Source organism: Salvelinus fontinalis, chromosome 28, assembly GCF_029448725.1.
Source record: "Salvelinus fontinalis isolate EN_2023a chromosome 28, ASM2944872v1, whole genome shotgun sequence".
Lineage (NCBI taxonomy): Eukaryota > Metazoa > Chordata > Actinopteri > Salmoniformes > Salmonidae > Salvelinus > Salvelinus fontinalis.
In genome coordinates, this window is record NC_074692.1 from 8,328,721 (window position 1) to 8,347,039 (window position 18,319).

The window sequence follows — 18,319 nt, forward strand, 5'->3', positions numbered from 1 at the left end:
GCTGACAACTATAACAAATAATCTAATGGAATTGGATCATCCATTGTTTTGTGATGTGTTTGCTGTGGACCAGAAACTCAAATCTCTGTAGTCTTTATAGTGGACCTGTCTATGACAGATTTCCCACATTGTGCTATGGTAGGCTGTCAAATGGACATGGTCACTTCTAGCTTTTCATCTGTCACACACAGATGGGTCTACAGTGCAGGAGATATAAATGTGTGAGTGAGACAGGGAAAATATCTGGCAAAATAATTTTAAAGCTATGCTGTTTGCAGTGTTCAGCCTCTATATTTTCATATAACCTCACGCTTTATCCTGGAACCACTATCAATAATGTGTTAAAACCTTTGCCTCCAGGCGGGAATACTCTCGAAAAATGTTACAAACAAAAGAGACACATTTTCACTTAAAATCATGCAGATACAGAATATTTGTCCCTTTTACTTTGTAGATTTTTCTGCAAAACTCAGCACTGTAGCATGGAACAGCAGTTGCATAATAAATACCATTAAGTGATAATGCCCAAGAAACCGGTGTTTGGAGGATATATTGGCACTTGTGTTGTTAGGCCCGAGACGAAGTCAAGGATGGTGTAAAAGCCTGACAAATGCAAAGCTACAGATACAATAGGGGGAACAAATAGCTTTGGACCTTACACACTTAGAGAAGTCTTGGACCAGTACAACTCCCTTTCCCCCCTGGCGCAGATTTACGTAGATCTCTGGCATACAAAGTCTAAGAGAGCAGCTTCTAGTTTTGTACCATCATCCATCAAACTCCTCAACCCTTGACATTTTTATTTATGTTTATATACAGCCTATGGTTGCATCTAATCTATTATACTGCACATGTTTTCGTGTTCTATGTTGCTGTGTTGTTTTATATGTTGTTTATATCAAGCCGTCACCATACATGAAGTTCCCACTCAGGAAATAAAAGTTACTTTAATTGAATAAACCCACATTCATAAAACACACACATTTCCTTCGACTTTGAAATAACAAAAACAACATAGACAATGATGTTCTTTGGGTTAAGACATAAGTATGACAACATAGGATTCACTCTGAACTTCACGATGAGCAGCAATATCACCCATTGAATTTAACTAAGTAATTACACTAGATGATTGAAAACACACACACTGTATATTCAGTAATAATCCCTCTCGTTGAATACATTTTCCTCATCACCTCCTGTCACAACAGCAGTCAGGTAAACTGGTAGAGGGTTCAGACAGATGATAACAAGATGACAACAATCCAGCAACCAAACCCAAATCTATGGTGTTTCTACGAATGGGACCACTCTCTTCCCTGCCACGTACACCTCCGCAATGTTCCGATCATCCCCTGAAGGAGGAAGGGAAAGGGGGGACAAAGAAGGAGAAAAAAAAGAACCTGAAAATACTTGAGATTTCACAACACCTAGTGACCTCGAGAGTTTCGGACCTCTTGGCTGACAGCTGCAAGGACCCAGGTTTGAGTCCCTGTCGTGGCTATCAGCGAATTTGCCACAATACTCTCATGGCACGTAAAAGGGCCCATCCACCAAAGTCTGAAAACATGTAACCTATTGTGTGAGAGAGACAGAAACGAAACCCTTACCCAAATTCAAGAACTTCTCCAGGAGCACCTGAAATCAAATTGAACCAAGATGAATGTTAAGTATTGGGAGACAGAATGACTCAACAGGTAACAGGGTTTCCCATTTTATTTAGCCTAAGTTTTTTTTTTTTAAAGAAAATAAATATTTTTATACATTTCTTTGGGACATAAGACAGTAAAAACACAGGCAAATCAGCTCAAAGTGATTTTAATTGTGGAAATCTGTTCCAATGTATTCCCACGCATAACAGAGAGATATACAGGTATGTGATCGTATACAAATGAAAGCAAAGTTTGAAATTATTATATCTGTTTGGGCTTCTTGCGATCAATTTGCAATCTACAAATTATTTGTTATTATGTTCCGGCCCCCTGACCATCCGCTCAAGAAAGAATTGGCCCATAGCTGAATCTAGGTGATGATCCCTGCTCTATGTATTGGGAGATTGGTTCCTACCTTAGGCCCCTCTCCGTGGTTGATGAGATCAATGGGTCCTCCTTCTATGGCCGTGTTTACCCGCAGAGCATCAAAGTCTTTCCCCACCTGAAAGTTTCCTGTATGCTCATCCAGGGACAGGGCTACAAACCAAACAATCAATCCAGAGCTCAGAATATCAATCAATTATTCATCAATCAAGGACTCAAACAAATACACAGATGTACAGTTGGGTTCATTAAAAGGTTTTTGACTGTAGTGCAGGTCAAAAACATGTGCTGCAAAGTGGATATACCTGTACTGTCAGTGGAATATATTTCAGAAATGTCACCTATGTATTTCATTGCAGTTTAGGTGATTGCAAATAAAGTTGTTGGCTTGGCATCACTCTATGAGAAAGTTTGTGCTATGATCAATGTATCGATGCTGCAGCACAGGCGTTTTGAAAAGTAACGCATGAGCGCATGAATCTGTCTCAATTCATAAATCATCATGTATCAAATCATTCATACTGATTGATGTATTGATTTAATAATAGTGGTGATGATGATGACCGTCCCACCCCATGCCCCACCCCTCCGGCCAGGTCTACCACCTTGGCTGCCTCCCAGTGTGGCCAGTCTGAAGACCTCCTCGAAGGTGAGCGTTTGGTACTGGGGGTCCTGGATGGTCAAGGCTTTAGAGGTATCCAACGTTCTCCGCACAGCATCCAGCATAGAGGGAGAGTAGCCTCCTGCCACATCTGCAAGGCCGGAAACACAGACACACGCACAAGTGCATACACAGACAAATGTATTAATGCGTTAAACACAGAGCCAATTGCAACAAAAAAATCACTGGTTTTCTAAAAACGAAACTAACGGGAAATAACATGCACCTGTGTGCTAAAATAAACCAGCAGATCAGCTAATCTCATGTTGTTATGGTGTGAAGCCAGTTTGATACCAGACAGGGAACCTAGAAGAAAGTTGCCTCCATTGCCGGCCTCAATGAAAAAACAGGATCATCATAAATCGTAATGAATGTAAAATAAATATTCTAAGAAATAATATCTGTGCCATTTGAAATAACTTAATTAGACTTTAATTTGATCAAAAATATATTGATTATTATATAACTCAATCACGATTGCCTTGATTTAGTTACAAATTTAAAATATGGACAACTCAGGGATATTACATTCTGTTTTTTTTTTTTATACAGCACACATGGGCTAAAAACGATACAGAACACAGTGCGCTCAGGTAAAAGGAAGATGATCTGCTTTGTAGTGTGTTGTCATGGACTCACCTGTGCCCAGCCCCAGCTTTACTTTGTGGTTCAGAACCCTGCGGGCATCTAGCATACCACTGCACAACCTGAAGAGGGAAATGAGCGAGAGAGAGGGGGAAATGAGAGAGAGAGAATAGAGAGAGGAGAGAAATAGAGGAGAGAGAGAGAATATGGGCAGGTTCTATCTTGAGTGCTAATATGATATCTAGTATCACTGCTGTGTTCTTAAAAGGATAGGGTATGATATAAAAATAAGAATCGTGATTTATTTCTAAATCCTAAGACATGGTCTTTCCTTTCACATCTTCCATCAATGACCCTTGGGAATACACAGGCATAGTCAGGGAACGTGAACTGTAGGCTAATGAGAAACACTTACGAGATGTTGGAATTGGGACAGTGAGCGACGGACGCCCCTTTCTCTCTGAACAGCTTCAGCTCTTCATCGGTTAGGTGACAACCGTGAGCCATCACAGTCTGTGAACCATCACCATCAACATACTTACTACCATTACCACCGCTATCATTATAATCATCACCAGCATACTTACTACCATTACCACCGCTATCATTATAATCATCAACATCAACATACTTACTACCATTACCACCGCTATCATTAAAAATCATCAACATCAGCATACTTACTACCATTACCACCGCTATCATTATAATCATCAACATACTTACTACCATTACCACCGCTATCATTATAATCATCAACATACTTACTACCATTACCACCGCTATCATTATAATCATCAACATCAACATACTTACTACCATTACCACCGCTATCATTATAATCATCAACATCAGCATACTTACTACCATTACCACCGCTATCATTATAATCATCAACATCAGTATACTTACTACCATTACCACCGCTATCATTATAATCATCATCAACATCAGCATACTTACTACCATTACCACCGCTATCATTATAATCATTACCAGCATACTTACTACCATTACCACCGCTATCATTATAATCAACATCAACATACTTACTACCATTACCATCGCTATCATTATAATCATCACCAGCATACTTACTACCATTACCACCGCTATCATTATAATCATCACCAGCATACTTACTACCATTACCACCGCTATCATTATAATCAACATACTTACTACCATTACCACCGCTATCATTATAATCATCAACATACTTACTACCATTACCACCACTATCATTATAATCATCAACATACTTACTACCATTACCACCGCTATCATTATAATCATCTTCAACATCCGCATACTTACTACCATTACCACCGCTATCATTATAATCATCAACATACTTACTACCATTACCACCGCTATCATTATAATCATCAACATACTTACTACCATTACCACCGCTATCATTATAATCATCATCAACATCAACATACTTACTACCATTACCACCGCTATCATTATAATCATCAACATACTTACTACCATTACCACCGCTATCATTATAATCATCATCATCAACATTAGCATACTTACTACCATTACCACCGCTATCATTATAATCAGCAATATTATGATCTTCATTATCCATAGAATGTCCTTGTACTGTGTGTGTGTGTGTGTTGGGCTAACCTTGTCAGTGAGAAGGTTGTGTTTGTGGTAGACGTCTGTGTAGGAGTCGTAGTCTGGGAACAGTTCCTTCACCAGCTTCACCTCCTCCTTCGTCTCACTGATGTGACTCTGGGGATCACAGAGACGATCAATGTATTTTTTAATATCTTCAGGTGATTATCAATGTGTATGAATTAAAGGGAGATAGAGAATGGAAGGGAGATAAATACAGATAAATTATCACCCTCAAAGCAACATTCCCATTGGATTCTCTTGACTTGGTTACTGTGGCTACAGGCTGGCAAGGCTCACCTGGATGTGCAGGTTGTTATTCTGGGCGATCTCTCCCAGGTGACCCAGCAGGGCAGCAGAGCAAGACAGGGCAAAGCGCGGGGTCACCACCGGCCTCACAAGGGGGTACTGCCCCAAACAAGACAGAGACACCCGGTGAGCAAAATCCTAAAAAGCTCCTTTCACAGATTCTGATCACAAATGTGTTTTTTTTTTGGGGGGGGGGGGGGGGGATACAATCCCTACATTGCTACTGACTTGTACATGTTCCCTTAGATTCTATTAGACTTAGAAACCCCCCCTATGCTAGCAGGGCTAAGGAGTCTTACCTTCTTCTTCAACATCTCACTAATGAACCTAGAGCAACACAAAACAAAACACATTTTTATTTTTTATTTAAAAGAATGCCAGACACAACCAACCCCCAAAAAACTCTTGACTCAGGAGTTGACTGCTGGGGTGTATTCATTAGTTGCACACCGTAGAAAAACAGAAACTGTTTACTCTAAACAAAAAAACATTTTACAATGAAAACACATATCTATCAGGTAGGTCCCTCTCTGTTTCATTCCATTTCCTTCTGTTTGTTTCCCAATTAATACACCTCAGATGTGTGTTGGGCAAGATGTGAGTGTAAGGAAGGACTCAATCCTGTTTTTCAGACTCAGAGACAATGATTTCCTCACTAATTTCTCCTTTCAGATTTGCTTGGAATGTATGCCATACTTGGAATGTACGTTGAAATATGACAAATGTTGTGAGATATATTGTGAGGCTAGAGCAGCAGTTCTCAAACTTGGGACTGGATATGAAAATAGGGGTCACGACTGGATATTAAAATAAGGTTGCGCGAGAATTTCCAAAATAAAATAAAAAATAAAATATGTCCCTTTGTGTCTCAAAATTATTGTATTGTGGTTAACCTTAAAAATAAAAATGATGCAAATCTAAATGATAAAATTCAACCAGAAAGCACCCGTAGATCATGGGAAAAGGCTGCACTTGACCGTTGCATTTGAAATCATTCCCATGGTGAATGGCTAGGCCCGCTATGAAACCACACACTAATGCAGATACTTTGATATTATCGGCCGCAATTGATACGGTGAAAACAATGTGTGGGGAGGCAGACACACAGAAACTCACATCAATACCCTTGCCAGATAACACTTTTAAACTAAGAATGTAAACTATTGCTAGAAATCAAGAGGAAACTGACTACATTACTCAAAAACGCCCCAGCATATGCTCTCCAAATGGACGTTAGCTGTTAGGGCCAAGATGCCCATGCATTGACTTTTGTTCGCTATACATGTTGGGGGATTCTATTCACGAGGACATATTATTCTTAATGCCGCATTCAAAACTGGGAACTCTAAAATCTACGACTTCAGTCTTCAGTGCATTTAAGACAACTGGGAACTCTGTAAAATAAACAATCTCCGACTGCGGAAAATTGTTTTGAACGGTTACCCAACTCGAAATTCCAACTCGGGAACTCAGGCCTATTTCTAAAGCTACGACTTACTGACCTAGTATTTTCAGAGTTCCCGGTCTTGAAAGCACCATAAAACTCATGGTACCCTTCGCCAGCTCATGTCTGTGTGAAGCTGGAATCAGTGCTCTCATCTGCATTAAAACCCCTGACTTTGAGAAGCTCCGACGTGACATGCATCAAGCTCACCCATCTCACTAGTGGTGAGTTGACAAGATACATTATGTCAGACTCATTTGCAATTGACTGTCACAGCCCCACATTAAAAGCATGCGATGGTGAGTTGGGAAGACAATCCGAAATACTGTTAGAATGTTTTTCAATTGACTGCCATAGCCGCAAATAAAAATGAAACAGTCGCTGCTAATACCATATATTTTTTTTTTTTACATAGTTGGGGCCAAGATATAAAAATGTGTCAGGACAAAAAGGTATGGGAACCCCTGTGCTGGAAGGTCCCATAAACTCATGTAAAGTCTAGAATGACATTTCTGTTCCCATTGGTTCTTGCTGCACAAGCCAGTCATGACTCAATATGCTTTTCTTAGTCATTACTCTATCCTCCTCCGAGGAAATTCTTTTCCATGTCACCTTACGGTCTTGAGGCATGAAAAGCCATTGTGAGAGCCCATAAACCCCTCCTCTGCAAAGCACCTGCTCTAATCATTTAACTCTTCATTATGTATACAGCTTTGCCCCCTATTCTGTCTATTACCTACCTGTTGGTTTCATCATGGGACTCCTCTGGCGTCTCTCTGTAATGTGGGACAAAGTTGTTTGTATCCATACACACCTTGCCCACAAGGGCACGCTGTCCAAAATCATCTGGAATGACAAGAAACATTGGGAAAGGTCACCAAACTGGTGAAATCACCCATCAGGGGAGCTGCATTTGGTGTGATTAGAGTAGCACTCTGTCGAGACCGTATCAGACTGGAGTCAAAAGGGACATTTGTAATGTTGCTCATCAGCATTATGGAATAACCTAAATAATAAACTAAAGCTAACATTAAATCTCATAAACCAAACGGTGGGCGCTGTTGGTTGTGGTGAAACAATTCTGGTGTCCTCCCAAACTACAAACTCTAGACGGTTTAGGAGGAGTAATGCAACCAACAAAAAACAAACATTCCATGCATGCAGTAAGTAGATAAGAAAGTGACAAACTCCTCTACATACAAAACCCTATGTTCATGTCTTGTTCTGAGCTGGTGTTCGTAAAAATCATTTTCATTACAGTGGGTAACCATAATGACGGAATGCAGCAAATTAATATGTTCATGCCCAGCCAATCCCTGTACCTGAAACTCAATACTTTCATTACCTGCTATCCCTGCCCTCATTTAACTTCACACTGAAGTATTTTATCATTTTATTTCCAGAACAACAAGTACAACACAAAACAGTTACATTCATAAGTTTTATTGCCAAATGTCAATAAAAAAAAGGTCTGGCAAGCAAAAACCTCAAAAAAGTTTTTTTTGCAGAAATTGTTTCCTTGTTTCCTTCCTTTATACAACTAGTCAGTGACAACTGCGTGGAGTTTGGACTTTGTGACAGCAACTATGTGATCTTATTACATACAGTATTATAGACACAAAGTCCAGGGCAGAAATTGAACTTTGTGAAATAAACTTTAATATCCACAGGATAATTCTGAAATGGATCTGAGAGATATAGCAAAGCTTAGGAAAACATCAGGGACGATCATAATGCAATAATTGTGTATGATTTTCTATGTAGAAGAACCTTACCTTCTAACGAGTCTTGTGCGGCGTGAGTGTCAGAGCAAAACAGTCTGCTTTTCATAGTGGGGTCAAAATAGTTTTGTAGCTCAAACTGCTTGGACTTTACAGACGTTTTTGTGAAAACAACAGTTTTCGGGATCCGCCCGATCAGCCGTGGTCTCACAAACACCGCTCTAGTTCAGCCTCCATCAATCGCACAGGCTAATCATCGGCATCAGCAGATGCAGAAGACAGAGGAATCCAACGGGAAAAAAAATATATATGTTTAAGAGAGTTCGGAACAGAACAACAGACCCATCTTATTGAAGCCACCAAAGTTCAAGGCCAACTGCGATACTGCAGGCGTTGTTTGCAGAAAACAGGATCCCCATTACAGTGAATGGGAAAATGGCCATCTTTGTGGTCAATCTTCATGTAAATAAAATAAAAATTTGAAGACAATCATGGTACCAATAATTGCTTCTAATACACCATATGCAAGTCCTTCAAACGATAATGTTGTAAAAATCACACACAGAAGTTAAAAGGACAATTTAGTTGCTAATGGCAGCCTGCAGTACCCCAGTCAGCCTTCTACTGGAGTTACTCATTGAGAGGGGGCAGCACTGAGCTAGCCTGCAACGCCACTTCCTGAATTAGCTCAAACTGCGCATGTTATGTATCCATGAGATGCTATCTTAACCGACTTCATTTGGCTTCAATGCGCTATCGAGTCTTCACATAGGAATGAATGGTGTCACGTGATCGATGGCTTTGTCCATTCCTATACAGTCATTGGTATAGAAGCACAAACATATTTCCGATTATAGCACGGGACTCAAAGCGTAAACAAAACATTCACACACTAGACTCCTCCCACAATGACATTTGCACTGTGAAATTGAACATTGTCAACGTAACCCAACTACATAGCGAGAGACTGGGTGCCGGAGGCTGGCCTAGGAGTCAACACAGCTGCCTCCAGACCACTTGTATTGTGTCCCCCTGCAGCGAGGTTATAATCTCCACAACGCCACTTGTAATACTGTCTATCCCCTGCTGTCTGTCTCCCTACTTTCCTGTCTAAATAAATATAACACATTTGAAAGAGTGGAGTTCCAATCCCCCTTTAAAAAAAAAAAGAAACTGATTGATTGATACATTGTTGCATAACAACTTATGCAGTGGAGGCGTGTGTGTGGGTATTCCAGGTAGTTGTACATTGTGACTGAGGTTAATGTTTATAGCCAGTCAAATAACGTCCTGTGCCCTTTTATCACAGAGCATGCCTTGTCCTTCCCTTCCTCTGTCATTATTACTTATGTAATAAACCAGAGTTAAACAGGCGAGAAGAACACTGGGAACAGGTCAAAGTACAACCACTGACTAAATCGCACAAACATCTGGGTTATATTCAATGTTAAGCCATTGTGCAAGTGAGCGGTAGAGTGTGTCAGCAGGTTTGTGTATTTATGTGTCTGTTTTCTCACCTGCGATTTGGCCCAGCAGGAGAGAAGCGTCGGTGTGTATGGTGGCAAAGTAACAGGCCGTAGTCGTACCATTTCTCAGGGTTCTTTTCTGAAATAGACAGAGATTGTTTTAGTATTCAGGCCCTATTGTTCATAAACACCACTCCATCACTGCAAATTTCACCTGCCCTAGCCTGCTGTGTTACAATGTATCCAGATTCCATCGGATTTTCTATGCTACTGTCACTCTGTGAGCTTTCCTTACAGTAGCCAAGGAAGCAACCCAAATAGTTAACATTTTTATTGTTTTTGCTACACTGCAGGTCATTTAAAATAAGCTAAAGCTTCACATACATAAACTCTCTTTAACCTTTATTAAAATGGCCATAGCAGCCTGTTATTGGCCCTCCTTTGGAATTCCTATCCCTGCAAGGGAGCAAAGGCGGCAACCAAAGTTTCTGCTCCGGAGTGTCCATTATCATTGCAATATTAACTTCTGCAACACAAGGCTTTAAATAAGTATAACAGACGTATATATATATATAAATATAAATAAGGATAAGAATGGTCTATAATCCTCTATGCAAGTGGGACGGATTCATTCGGGTGCGCAAAGGCATATATTTTAAAACATTGTGTGTTTCTTATTAGACAAGTCCAGGTCTGTTTCAGTTCGTTTTCTTCCATTTGGTGTCTGATGAACACGACCCTGATGACTTCTATAGGCTGAGGTTTGTTAGTTTGGCCCAGACAGCTCACCACGACATGGGTGTAGACGTTGCGGGCGAACTCCAAGTCTTTGTAGCAGGCCTCCACTGGGAAGGTGTACGTGTTGAGCCACTGTAGCAGGGGCAGGTCCAGGGCTGTGCCTGCATAGCTGTACTGAGACGCGTGGATGTGGGTGTCCACCATCCCTGGCATGAAGAACTCACTACAGACAACAAAATGAACTTTAGGATAATAACTTGGTTGTGTTCAGTCACAAATAGATTAGGAATTAGTGTTACACTCATAGGATGGACTCATCACTCACTACTGTCCAAGCTGTGTAACAGCCAAGGCCTCAAACCCCCACTTCTGTGAAAGACTGTCGACTTCCTGCCCACTCCCAATGAAGGCAATCTGTCAACATGAGAAGCAACCAAAGACAAGGTGCTGATTAGAGCAAGAGAGACAGAGCCTGACTCAACAAGGTGTTCATTCATTTAAATATAATTTATCCATGCTTTGTTAATTGATCTACTGTAACACATTAAGGCAGTCAGATGACACAAACACCCTCAACATACAGTACATCCGGAAAGTATTCAGACCTATCCACATTGTTAATTTACAGCCTGATTCTAAAATTGATGAGGAAATGTTTTTCTTTAATCTATCTACACACAATGACAAAGCTAAAACAGTTTTGCGGAAAAAAACGAAAAAAAAACTGAAACACCTTACTGTACATAAGTATTCAAAGCTAAAACAGTTTTGCGAAAAAATAAATAAAATGAAACACCTAAACTCAATTTAGAGTCGCAAAGTTCCCTTCCCTGGAAGCCTATGGTTCAGACATAAGGAAGTGGATGATCAAATGTATTTATGAAGCCCTTTTCACATCAGCCGATGACACAAAGTGCTATACAGAAACCCAGCCTGAAACCCCAAACAGCAAGCAACGCAAAAGCACGGTGGCGTGGAAAAACTCCCTAGAAAGGCCAGAACCCAGGAAGAAACCTAGAGACGAACCAGGCTCTGAGGGGTGGCCAGTCCTCTTCTGGCTGTGCCGGATGGAGATAACAGTACATGGCCAAGATGTTCAAACGCTCATAGATGACCAGCAGGGTCACAATATAATAATCACAGTGGTTGTAGAGGGTGCAACAGGTCTGCACCTCAGGAGTAAATGTTGGTTGGCTTTTCACAGCCTATCATTCAGAGACAGCAGGTGCGGTAGAGAAGGAGAGTCGAAAACAGCAGGTCCGGGACAAGGTAGCATGTCTGGGGAACAGGTCAGGGTTCCATAGCCGTAGGCAGAACAGTTGAAACTGGAGCAGCAGCAGCACGACCGGGTGGACTGGGGACAGCAACTAGTCATCAGGCCAGGTAGTCCTGAGGCATGGTCCTAGGGCTCAGGTTCTTAGAGAGAAAACTTACAATTCACAGGACACCGGATAAGGCAGGAGAAATACTCCAGATATAACATACTGACCGTAGCCATAAACTATTGCAGCATAATTACTGGAGGCTGAGACAGGAGGGGTCGGGAGACACTGTGGCCCCGTCCGACAATACCACCAGACAGGGCCAACCAGGCAGGATATAACCCCACCCATTTTGCCAAAGCACAGTCCCCGCACCACTAGAGGGATATCTTCAAACCACCAACTTACTGCTCTGAGACAAGGCCGTGTATAGCCCACGAAGATCTCCCCCGCGGCACGAACCCCGAAAGGAAGATCACGCCAGTGACTGAACCCATTCAAGTGAAGAACCCCTCCTAGAGACGGCATGGAAGAGCACCAGTAAGCCAGTGACTCATCCCCCATAATAAGGTTTAAGGTAGAGACTCCCAGTGGAGAGAGGGGAACCGCCAGGGAGAGACAGGAAGGGCGGTTTGTCGCTCCAGTGCCTTTCCGTTCACCTTCACACTCCTGGGCCAGACTGCACTCAATCATAGGACCATGACCTACTGAAGAGATAAGTCTTCAGTAAAGACTTAAAAGTCGAGACCGAGTCTGCGTCCCTCACATGGACAGGCAGACCATTCCATACAAATGGAGTCCTGGGACCGTAGCGTACGTGTAGGTACGTACGGCAGGATCAAATCAGAAAGATAGGTAGGAAATCAGCCCTCGCCTTAACAGGAAGCCAGTGTAGAGGCTAGCACTGGAGTAATATGATTTTCTAGTCAAGATCCTAGCAGCCGTATTTAGCACAAACTGAAGTTATTTAGTGCTTTATTTGGGTATGTGCTATGTAGATGGAATAAAGCTGTCCTTGAAACAGTCTTGATATGTCCATCAAAAGAGAGATCAGGGTCCAGAGTAAGGTCTAGGTCCTTTGCAGTTTTATTTGCGACCTCTGTACAACCATCAAGACTAATTATCAGATCCAACAGAATATCTCTTTATTTCTTGGGACCTAGAACTAGCATCTCTGTTTTGTCCGAGTTTAAACGTAAAACATTTGCCCACATCCACTTCCTTATGTCTGAAACACAGGCTTCCAGGGAAGGGAACTTTGCGACTCTAAATTGAGTTGAGGTGCATCCTGTTTCCATTGATCATCCTTGAAATGTTTCTACAACTTCATTGCAGTCCACCCCTGATAATGTCAATTGATTGGACAAGATTTGTAAAAAAGGCACACACCGGTCTATATAGGGTCCCACAGTTGACAGTGCAGGTCAGAGAAAAAAAATAAACCATGAGGTCGAAGGAATTTTCCGTAGAGCTCCAAGACAGGATTGTAGAGGCAAAGATCTGGAGAAGGGTACCAAAAAAAGTTTTCAGCATTGAAGGTCCCCAAGAACAGTGGCCTCAATCATTCTTAACGGAAGAAGTTTGGAGCCACCAAGACTCTTCCTAGAGCTGGCTGCCGAGACAAACTGAGCAGTCGGAAAAGAAGGGCCTTGGTCAGGGAGGTGACTAAGAACCCGCTGGTCACTCTGACAGAGCTCCTCTGTGAAGATGAGAGAACCTTCCAGAAGGACAACCATCTCTGCAGCATTCCACCAAATCAGGCCTTTATGGTAGGGTGGCCAGACGAAAGCCACTCCTCAGTAAAAGGCACATGACAGCCTGCTTTGAGTTTGCCAAAAGGCACCTAAAGGACTCTGACCATGAGAAACAAGATTCTCTGGTCTGATGAAACCAAGATTGAACTCTTTGGCCGGAATGCCAAGCATCACATCTGGAGGAAACCTGGCACCATCCCTACGGTAAAGCATGGTTGTGGCAGCAACATGCTGTGGGGATGTTATTCAGCAGCAGGGACTAGGAGACTAGTCAGAATCAAGGGAAAGATGAACGGAGCAAAGTACAGCGAGATCCTTGATGAAAACCTGTTCCAGAGCACTCAAGACCTCAGACTGGGGTGAAGGGTCACTTTCCAAGAGGACAACGACCCTAAGCACACAGCCAAGACAACATAGGAGTGGCTTCGGAACAAGTCTCAATGTCCTTGAGTGGCCAAGACAGAGCCCGGACTTGAACCCGATCGAAAATCTCTGGAGAGACCTGAAAATAGCTGTGAAGTGACGCTCCCCATCCAACCTGACAGAGCTCGAGAGGCTCTGCAGAGAAGAATGGGAGAAACTCCCCAAATACAGGTGTGCCAAGCCTGTAGTGTCATACCCAAGATGACTGAAGGCTGTAATTGCTGCCAAAGTTGCTTCAACAAAGTACTGAGTAAAGGGTCTGAATACTTATGTAAATTGTTGTTTTATTTTATACATTTGCAAAAATGTATAAAAACCTGTTTTTGCTTTGTCATTATGGGGTATTGTGTATAAATTGATCAGGGGAAAAAAGCTATTTAATACATTTTAGAATAAGGCTGTAATGTAACAAAATGTGGAAAAAGTCAAGAGGTCTGAATACTTTCCTAATGCATGGTATACACACACACAAACAAAACTATACAAACATGCATCCAATTACCAAATGAAATAACCTCCTAAACTCATAATTAGGATCTGGGGGGCATGAGTCAGTTTGGGAAACCTTTGTAATAAAAACAACACATGCATGACAAAGCAATATAAATTGCAAGAAACAATTTCCATGAAACTATTATTACAAAGTCCAGACCACATTTCACAACTTTTGTGACAGCTGTCACAGGCCCTTTGTAGCCTCTACTGGAGTTACACACTGCACAATTATAATGATTGCAGGAAACAGGTTTATCTTCTTTTGAAGAAAATGTGTGTAGGTCAATGGTATCCATACAAAAATGCTGAATCCAATTCTGGCTTGGGGCATTTCTTTGGCCAAAGCTAGCAATTATAGTGTTTTGAAAAGATTTACCTAGCCTATGCAGGTTTATAAAATGTATAGAAATTGGGGCAGCAAATACATAAAATGCAACAATTTTTAAAAATGTATAAAAGAGATGGAAAACATAGGCCTATAAAACAATGCCAGTTCCACTTAGGCCTAGGTATATGACACTTTGGCAATATAAAATAGCCTAATCATAAATTAAAGTCTTTACATACGATTTGCTAGGATTATTTCTAAATTAACAACATAATGTATGCTGTTCATAGATATTGAAATATACTTTCACGGTTTAATTCTGACAGACCTTCCCCTCTGTGTCCACTCCCAGAAGCCTATCCTCCTGAATTTCCACGGCTGTGTGATCGGTGGAGTGCACAAACGTCCCCCTGTAGACGTGCGCAATGTCCACAGCGGATTCGTTGGAGCTAGTCATATCTAGAATGTTACAACAGCAGGGTTTGGCAGTTTGATGCTGAAAATGAATCTTGTCACATTTATATCCTCGGCAAGGATAGTGGGCGGTTAATCTGTGCGCACCAAGAAGAGACTCCACCTGCCGACAGTGCGACTGGCCACAAGCGTAGTGTGTGCCCGCATGGGACAGCCATAGCAGAAATGTTATTAGCCTACAGTGTTGTAAAAATAGGTTGTGAAGCATTACTCAGCAATGGCTCACTTTCACTTTCATATCGTATGATAGTTTTCACTACTTAGACACAGGCAGAACTAGAGTTTTATACATGGGGTGGCCAGGGGGTGGCAAAGGCTACTTCAGGGGGTCCATAGACCATGACAGAACATTTGTGTAACCCTAACCTGGCATCTAAGGAGCATGAATGAATCCTATGATTGCTGATTAGAGGTAGAAGTGATAATTCACTTACCCAGGAGTTCTTCAATGTGGCAGATAGTGTGGTCCAAAAGGGTTATTTTACTAGAATTCTTTAACATACTATGAATAGTCAGTGTCTCTACCTCGGAACTGCAGCTCACTGTCTTTCACACACACACACAGAGAGAGTACTGTACTCACATACTGCAGAGACTTGGGTCACTGTTTTCATTAATATATAATATGGGTCTATAAGCGTTTAATAACATCCAAAATATTATTTTCAGAAAATAAAGCTCAAGCACCAAGGAGATAAGATTTGTGTTACATAAATTGCATAGTTTATTTACAAAAAAGTTAATTTACAACAACAAAAAACTGCAATTTGACATACCAGGTATCAAGCAGAAATGGACTTGAACGATAAAAATAATTTTGGTGCCTATCAACATTACAGTATCATATATATATATATATATATATATATATATATATATATATATATATATATATATATATATAAAAACATATAACTATGTTAACTAACAGCAAATGAAAGTTAAAAAATTGGCCTAATCAAGACCAAATTAAATCTGTGTGACATGATACCCTTTGGATTTATCATTTTAGAATGTCAGTGTACTAGTTAGTACACAGTGCAGGTGTTAATCATGACCAGAGGGACCGCCAAAGGGCCAAATTATCCTAGGTAGATTTAAAACTGCATAATTCTGCTGTTCTGGTGAGAACTGGCAAAATGTTTCACACACTCATCCATGTTGAAGGAGCGTGCCCTCCTTGACACAACGCTGAGAATTCAGAGGTGACTTAACCTGTTGTCAACCATTGTTGTCCTAAGGTGGGTTTTAATCAGTTTTAAAGCTGAGAAGCTTCTCTCGCAAGAAGCACTGCTGACTGGTGTAACAGAAATCTTACAAATTTGAAATAGCTCATGGAAGACCTCTTTATAAGGTTCTAGAGACACAACAAAGTCAAGGAGAGTAGACAGTCTGTCCCTTCCACTTTTCTCTCTCCTATCAAGAAGCCGCTTGGTTCGATGAACCTCATGTTTGAGGTCCTCTAAATCTGACTCAAAAGGTCAGAGCAAAGGCAAATAGAGGCTCCTCATTCAAGAACGTTGTACCTTTTGGGTTGAGAGACTGGACCCCTTGCATTATCTCACAATTCTTCTTTGAAAAACACCTCTGCAGCTCAGCTGTGAGACTGTCAAGCACCTGATAAAAGATAACTATTTGGAAGCTCTCACCATCACTTTGGTCACTATTTCTCTGTCCTACAGTGCTCATCAATGAGTCATGAAATCTTAAGCTTGTTTTAGGCTGTCTTTTACAAACTGTACACTTATTTTGCAGCGCTCTGCGATCTCTTCAACCTCTTTCCATAGTTGTCCAAAGTAACCCTCACTTCTGTAGTCCTGTAATGTATCTGTAAGGGCATCTACTAGATCCACAGCCCATGCTGGGTCAAGAGAGCTTGATTGGAGCATGTCAGAAAGACTTTTAGCGTCACCAAGCACTTTACAATAGGTAACCAAAAGCCCTATAAACTGTAAATCTGAGAAAGATCAGCGGAGGCAAGGGGCCTTCCATCATAACAATTTTAAAGTGTGATATCCTGTAGCACTCTCAGTGGAAGCCTGTCCCTCAGATTACGGCATACCATGCATCTGCATGCCCACCTTCCATCCGTAAGTCTCTGTAGTTCTCTGGACTGCTGGTGGATACAGCTCTTTCTGAACTGCAAGCCACTTGAGATGAACGTACATACCAGATTCAAAGTTATAAAGCTTCTGCAGGAGAGCAAAAAAGTGAAATGCCTCAGGCACTGATTTTACAGCATCGACAAGAACCAAATTCAAACATCGACAAGAACCAAATTCAAACAATGTGCATTAGTGCACATGAAATGCAAATCTTACTGTTTTTAATGCGTGCACACACAACAGAATGCTTTTCGCTCATGACGGATGCACCATCATAGCCTTGCCCCACAAGATTATTTCTGTAGTCCAGACCATGTTTTCAAAACAATCAATTATAATTTGTGAGACCTGCTGCATCTAAGCTTTCAGCTGACTGAAAGTGATAAAAGCTTTTGTGGACGGCCCTGTTGTAATAGTACCTCACAAATAAAGACATTTGTTATTTTTTCTTTAAAATCTGCAATTACACTAAAAACTTCTCTTTTACTTCTCTTATTTCACTTTGTACCACCTCAGCTAAGCCCTCAAGATCTTTGTTCTGGATTTGGTGGCTTGTGTACTTAGCAATGCCACATGCATTCATCTTTTCTCTATGAGAGGGTCATGCTTTGCTATTTATTCTAAGATTGTCAAAAAATGACCCTTGTGAGAGTCAGTAGACTCTCGATGACCTCTCTGCGGTAGATTGAGAGAGTTAATAGGAGCACATCTGCAATTGTTTTAATGTAAGTACAGTTTCCTCCACTTTCTTTTTCCGATCCTCATTTATGACATCTAACATTGATGAGTTGCTGTCAATCGCCCTTTTCTGCTGATTCTAAGCATATATAGGATTGATATGATGCTCTGCCTGCGAATGGAGCTTAAACCCAGAATCTTTAAA

The 18,319-nt window shown here is 41.2% G+C and overlaps 1 protein-coding gene across 1 annotated transcript; it reads right to left on the reverse strand.

Moving 5' to 3' along the window:
- Window positions 1–928: 928 nt before the first annotated feature.
- Window positions 929–15,366, reverse strand: gda (guanine deaminase). Its single transcript, XM_055886353.1, has 14 exons — window positions 15,186–15,366; window positions 10,921–11,009; window positions 10,647–10,818; window positions 9,909–9,996; window positions 7,411–7,516; window positions 5,526–5,553; window positions 5,218–5,325; window positions 4,927–5,034; window positions 3,698–3,795; window positions 3,337–3,404; window positions 2,642–2,788; window positions 2,068–2,189; window positions 1,611–1,638; window positions 929–1,355 (listed from the first exon to the last, which is right to left on the reverse strand). Exons 1-14 carry the CDS (start codon window positions 15,312–15,314, stop codon window positions 1,285–1,287), a joined length of 1,362 nt encoding a protein of 453 aa, XP_055742328.1. The 5' UTR covers window positions 15,315–15,366; the 3' UTR covers window positions 929–1,284.
- Between the last annotated feature and the right edge of the window lie 2,953 nt (window positions 15,367–18,319).

Excerpts from the sequence above, each read along its gene's own strand:
- gda (XM_055886353.1), bottom strand. The coding sequence starts at position 15,314 with ATGACTAGCTCCAACGAATCCGCTGTGGACATTGCGCACGTCTACAGG. Across the intron at positions 3,405-3,697 it reads TGTCCCAATTCCAACATCTC|GTTGTGCAGTGGTATGCTAG; the intron begins GTAAGTGTTTCT and ends TTCCCTCTTCAG. Across the intron at positions 2,190-2,641 it reads CACACTGGGAGGCAGCCAAG|CCCTGTCCCTGGATGAGCAT; the intron begins GTGGTAGACCTG and ends TTTGGTTTGTAG.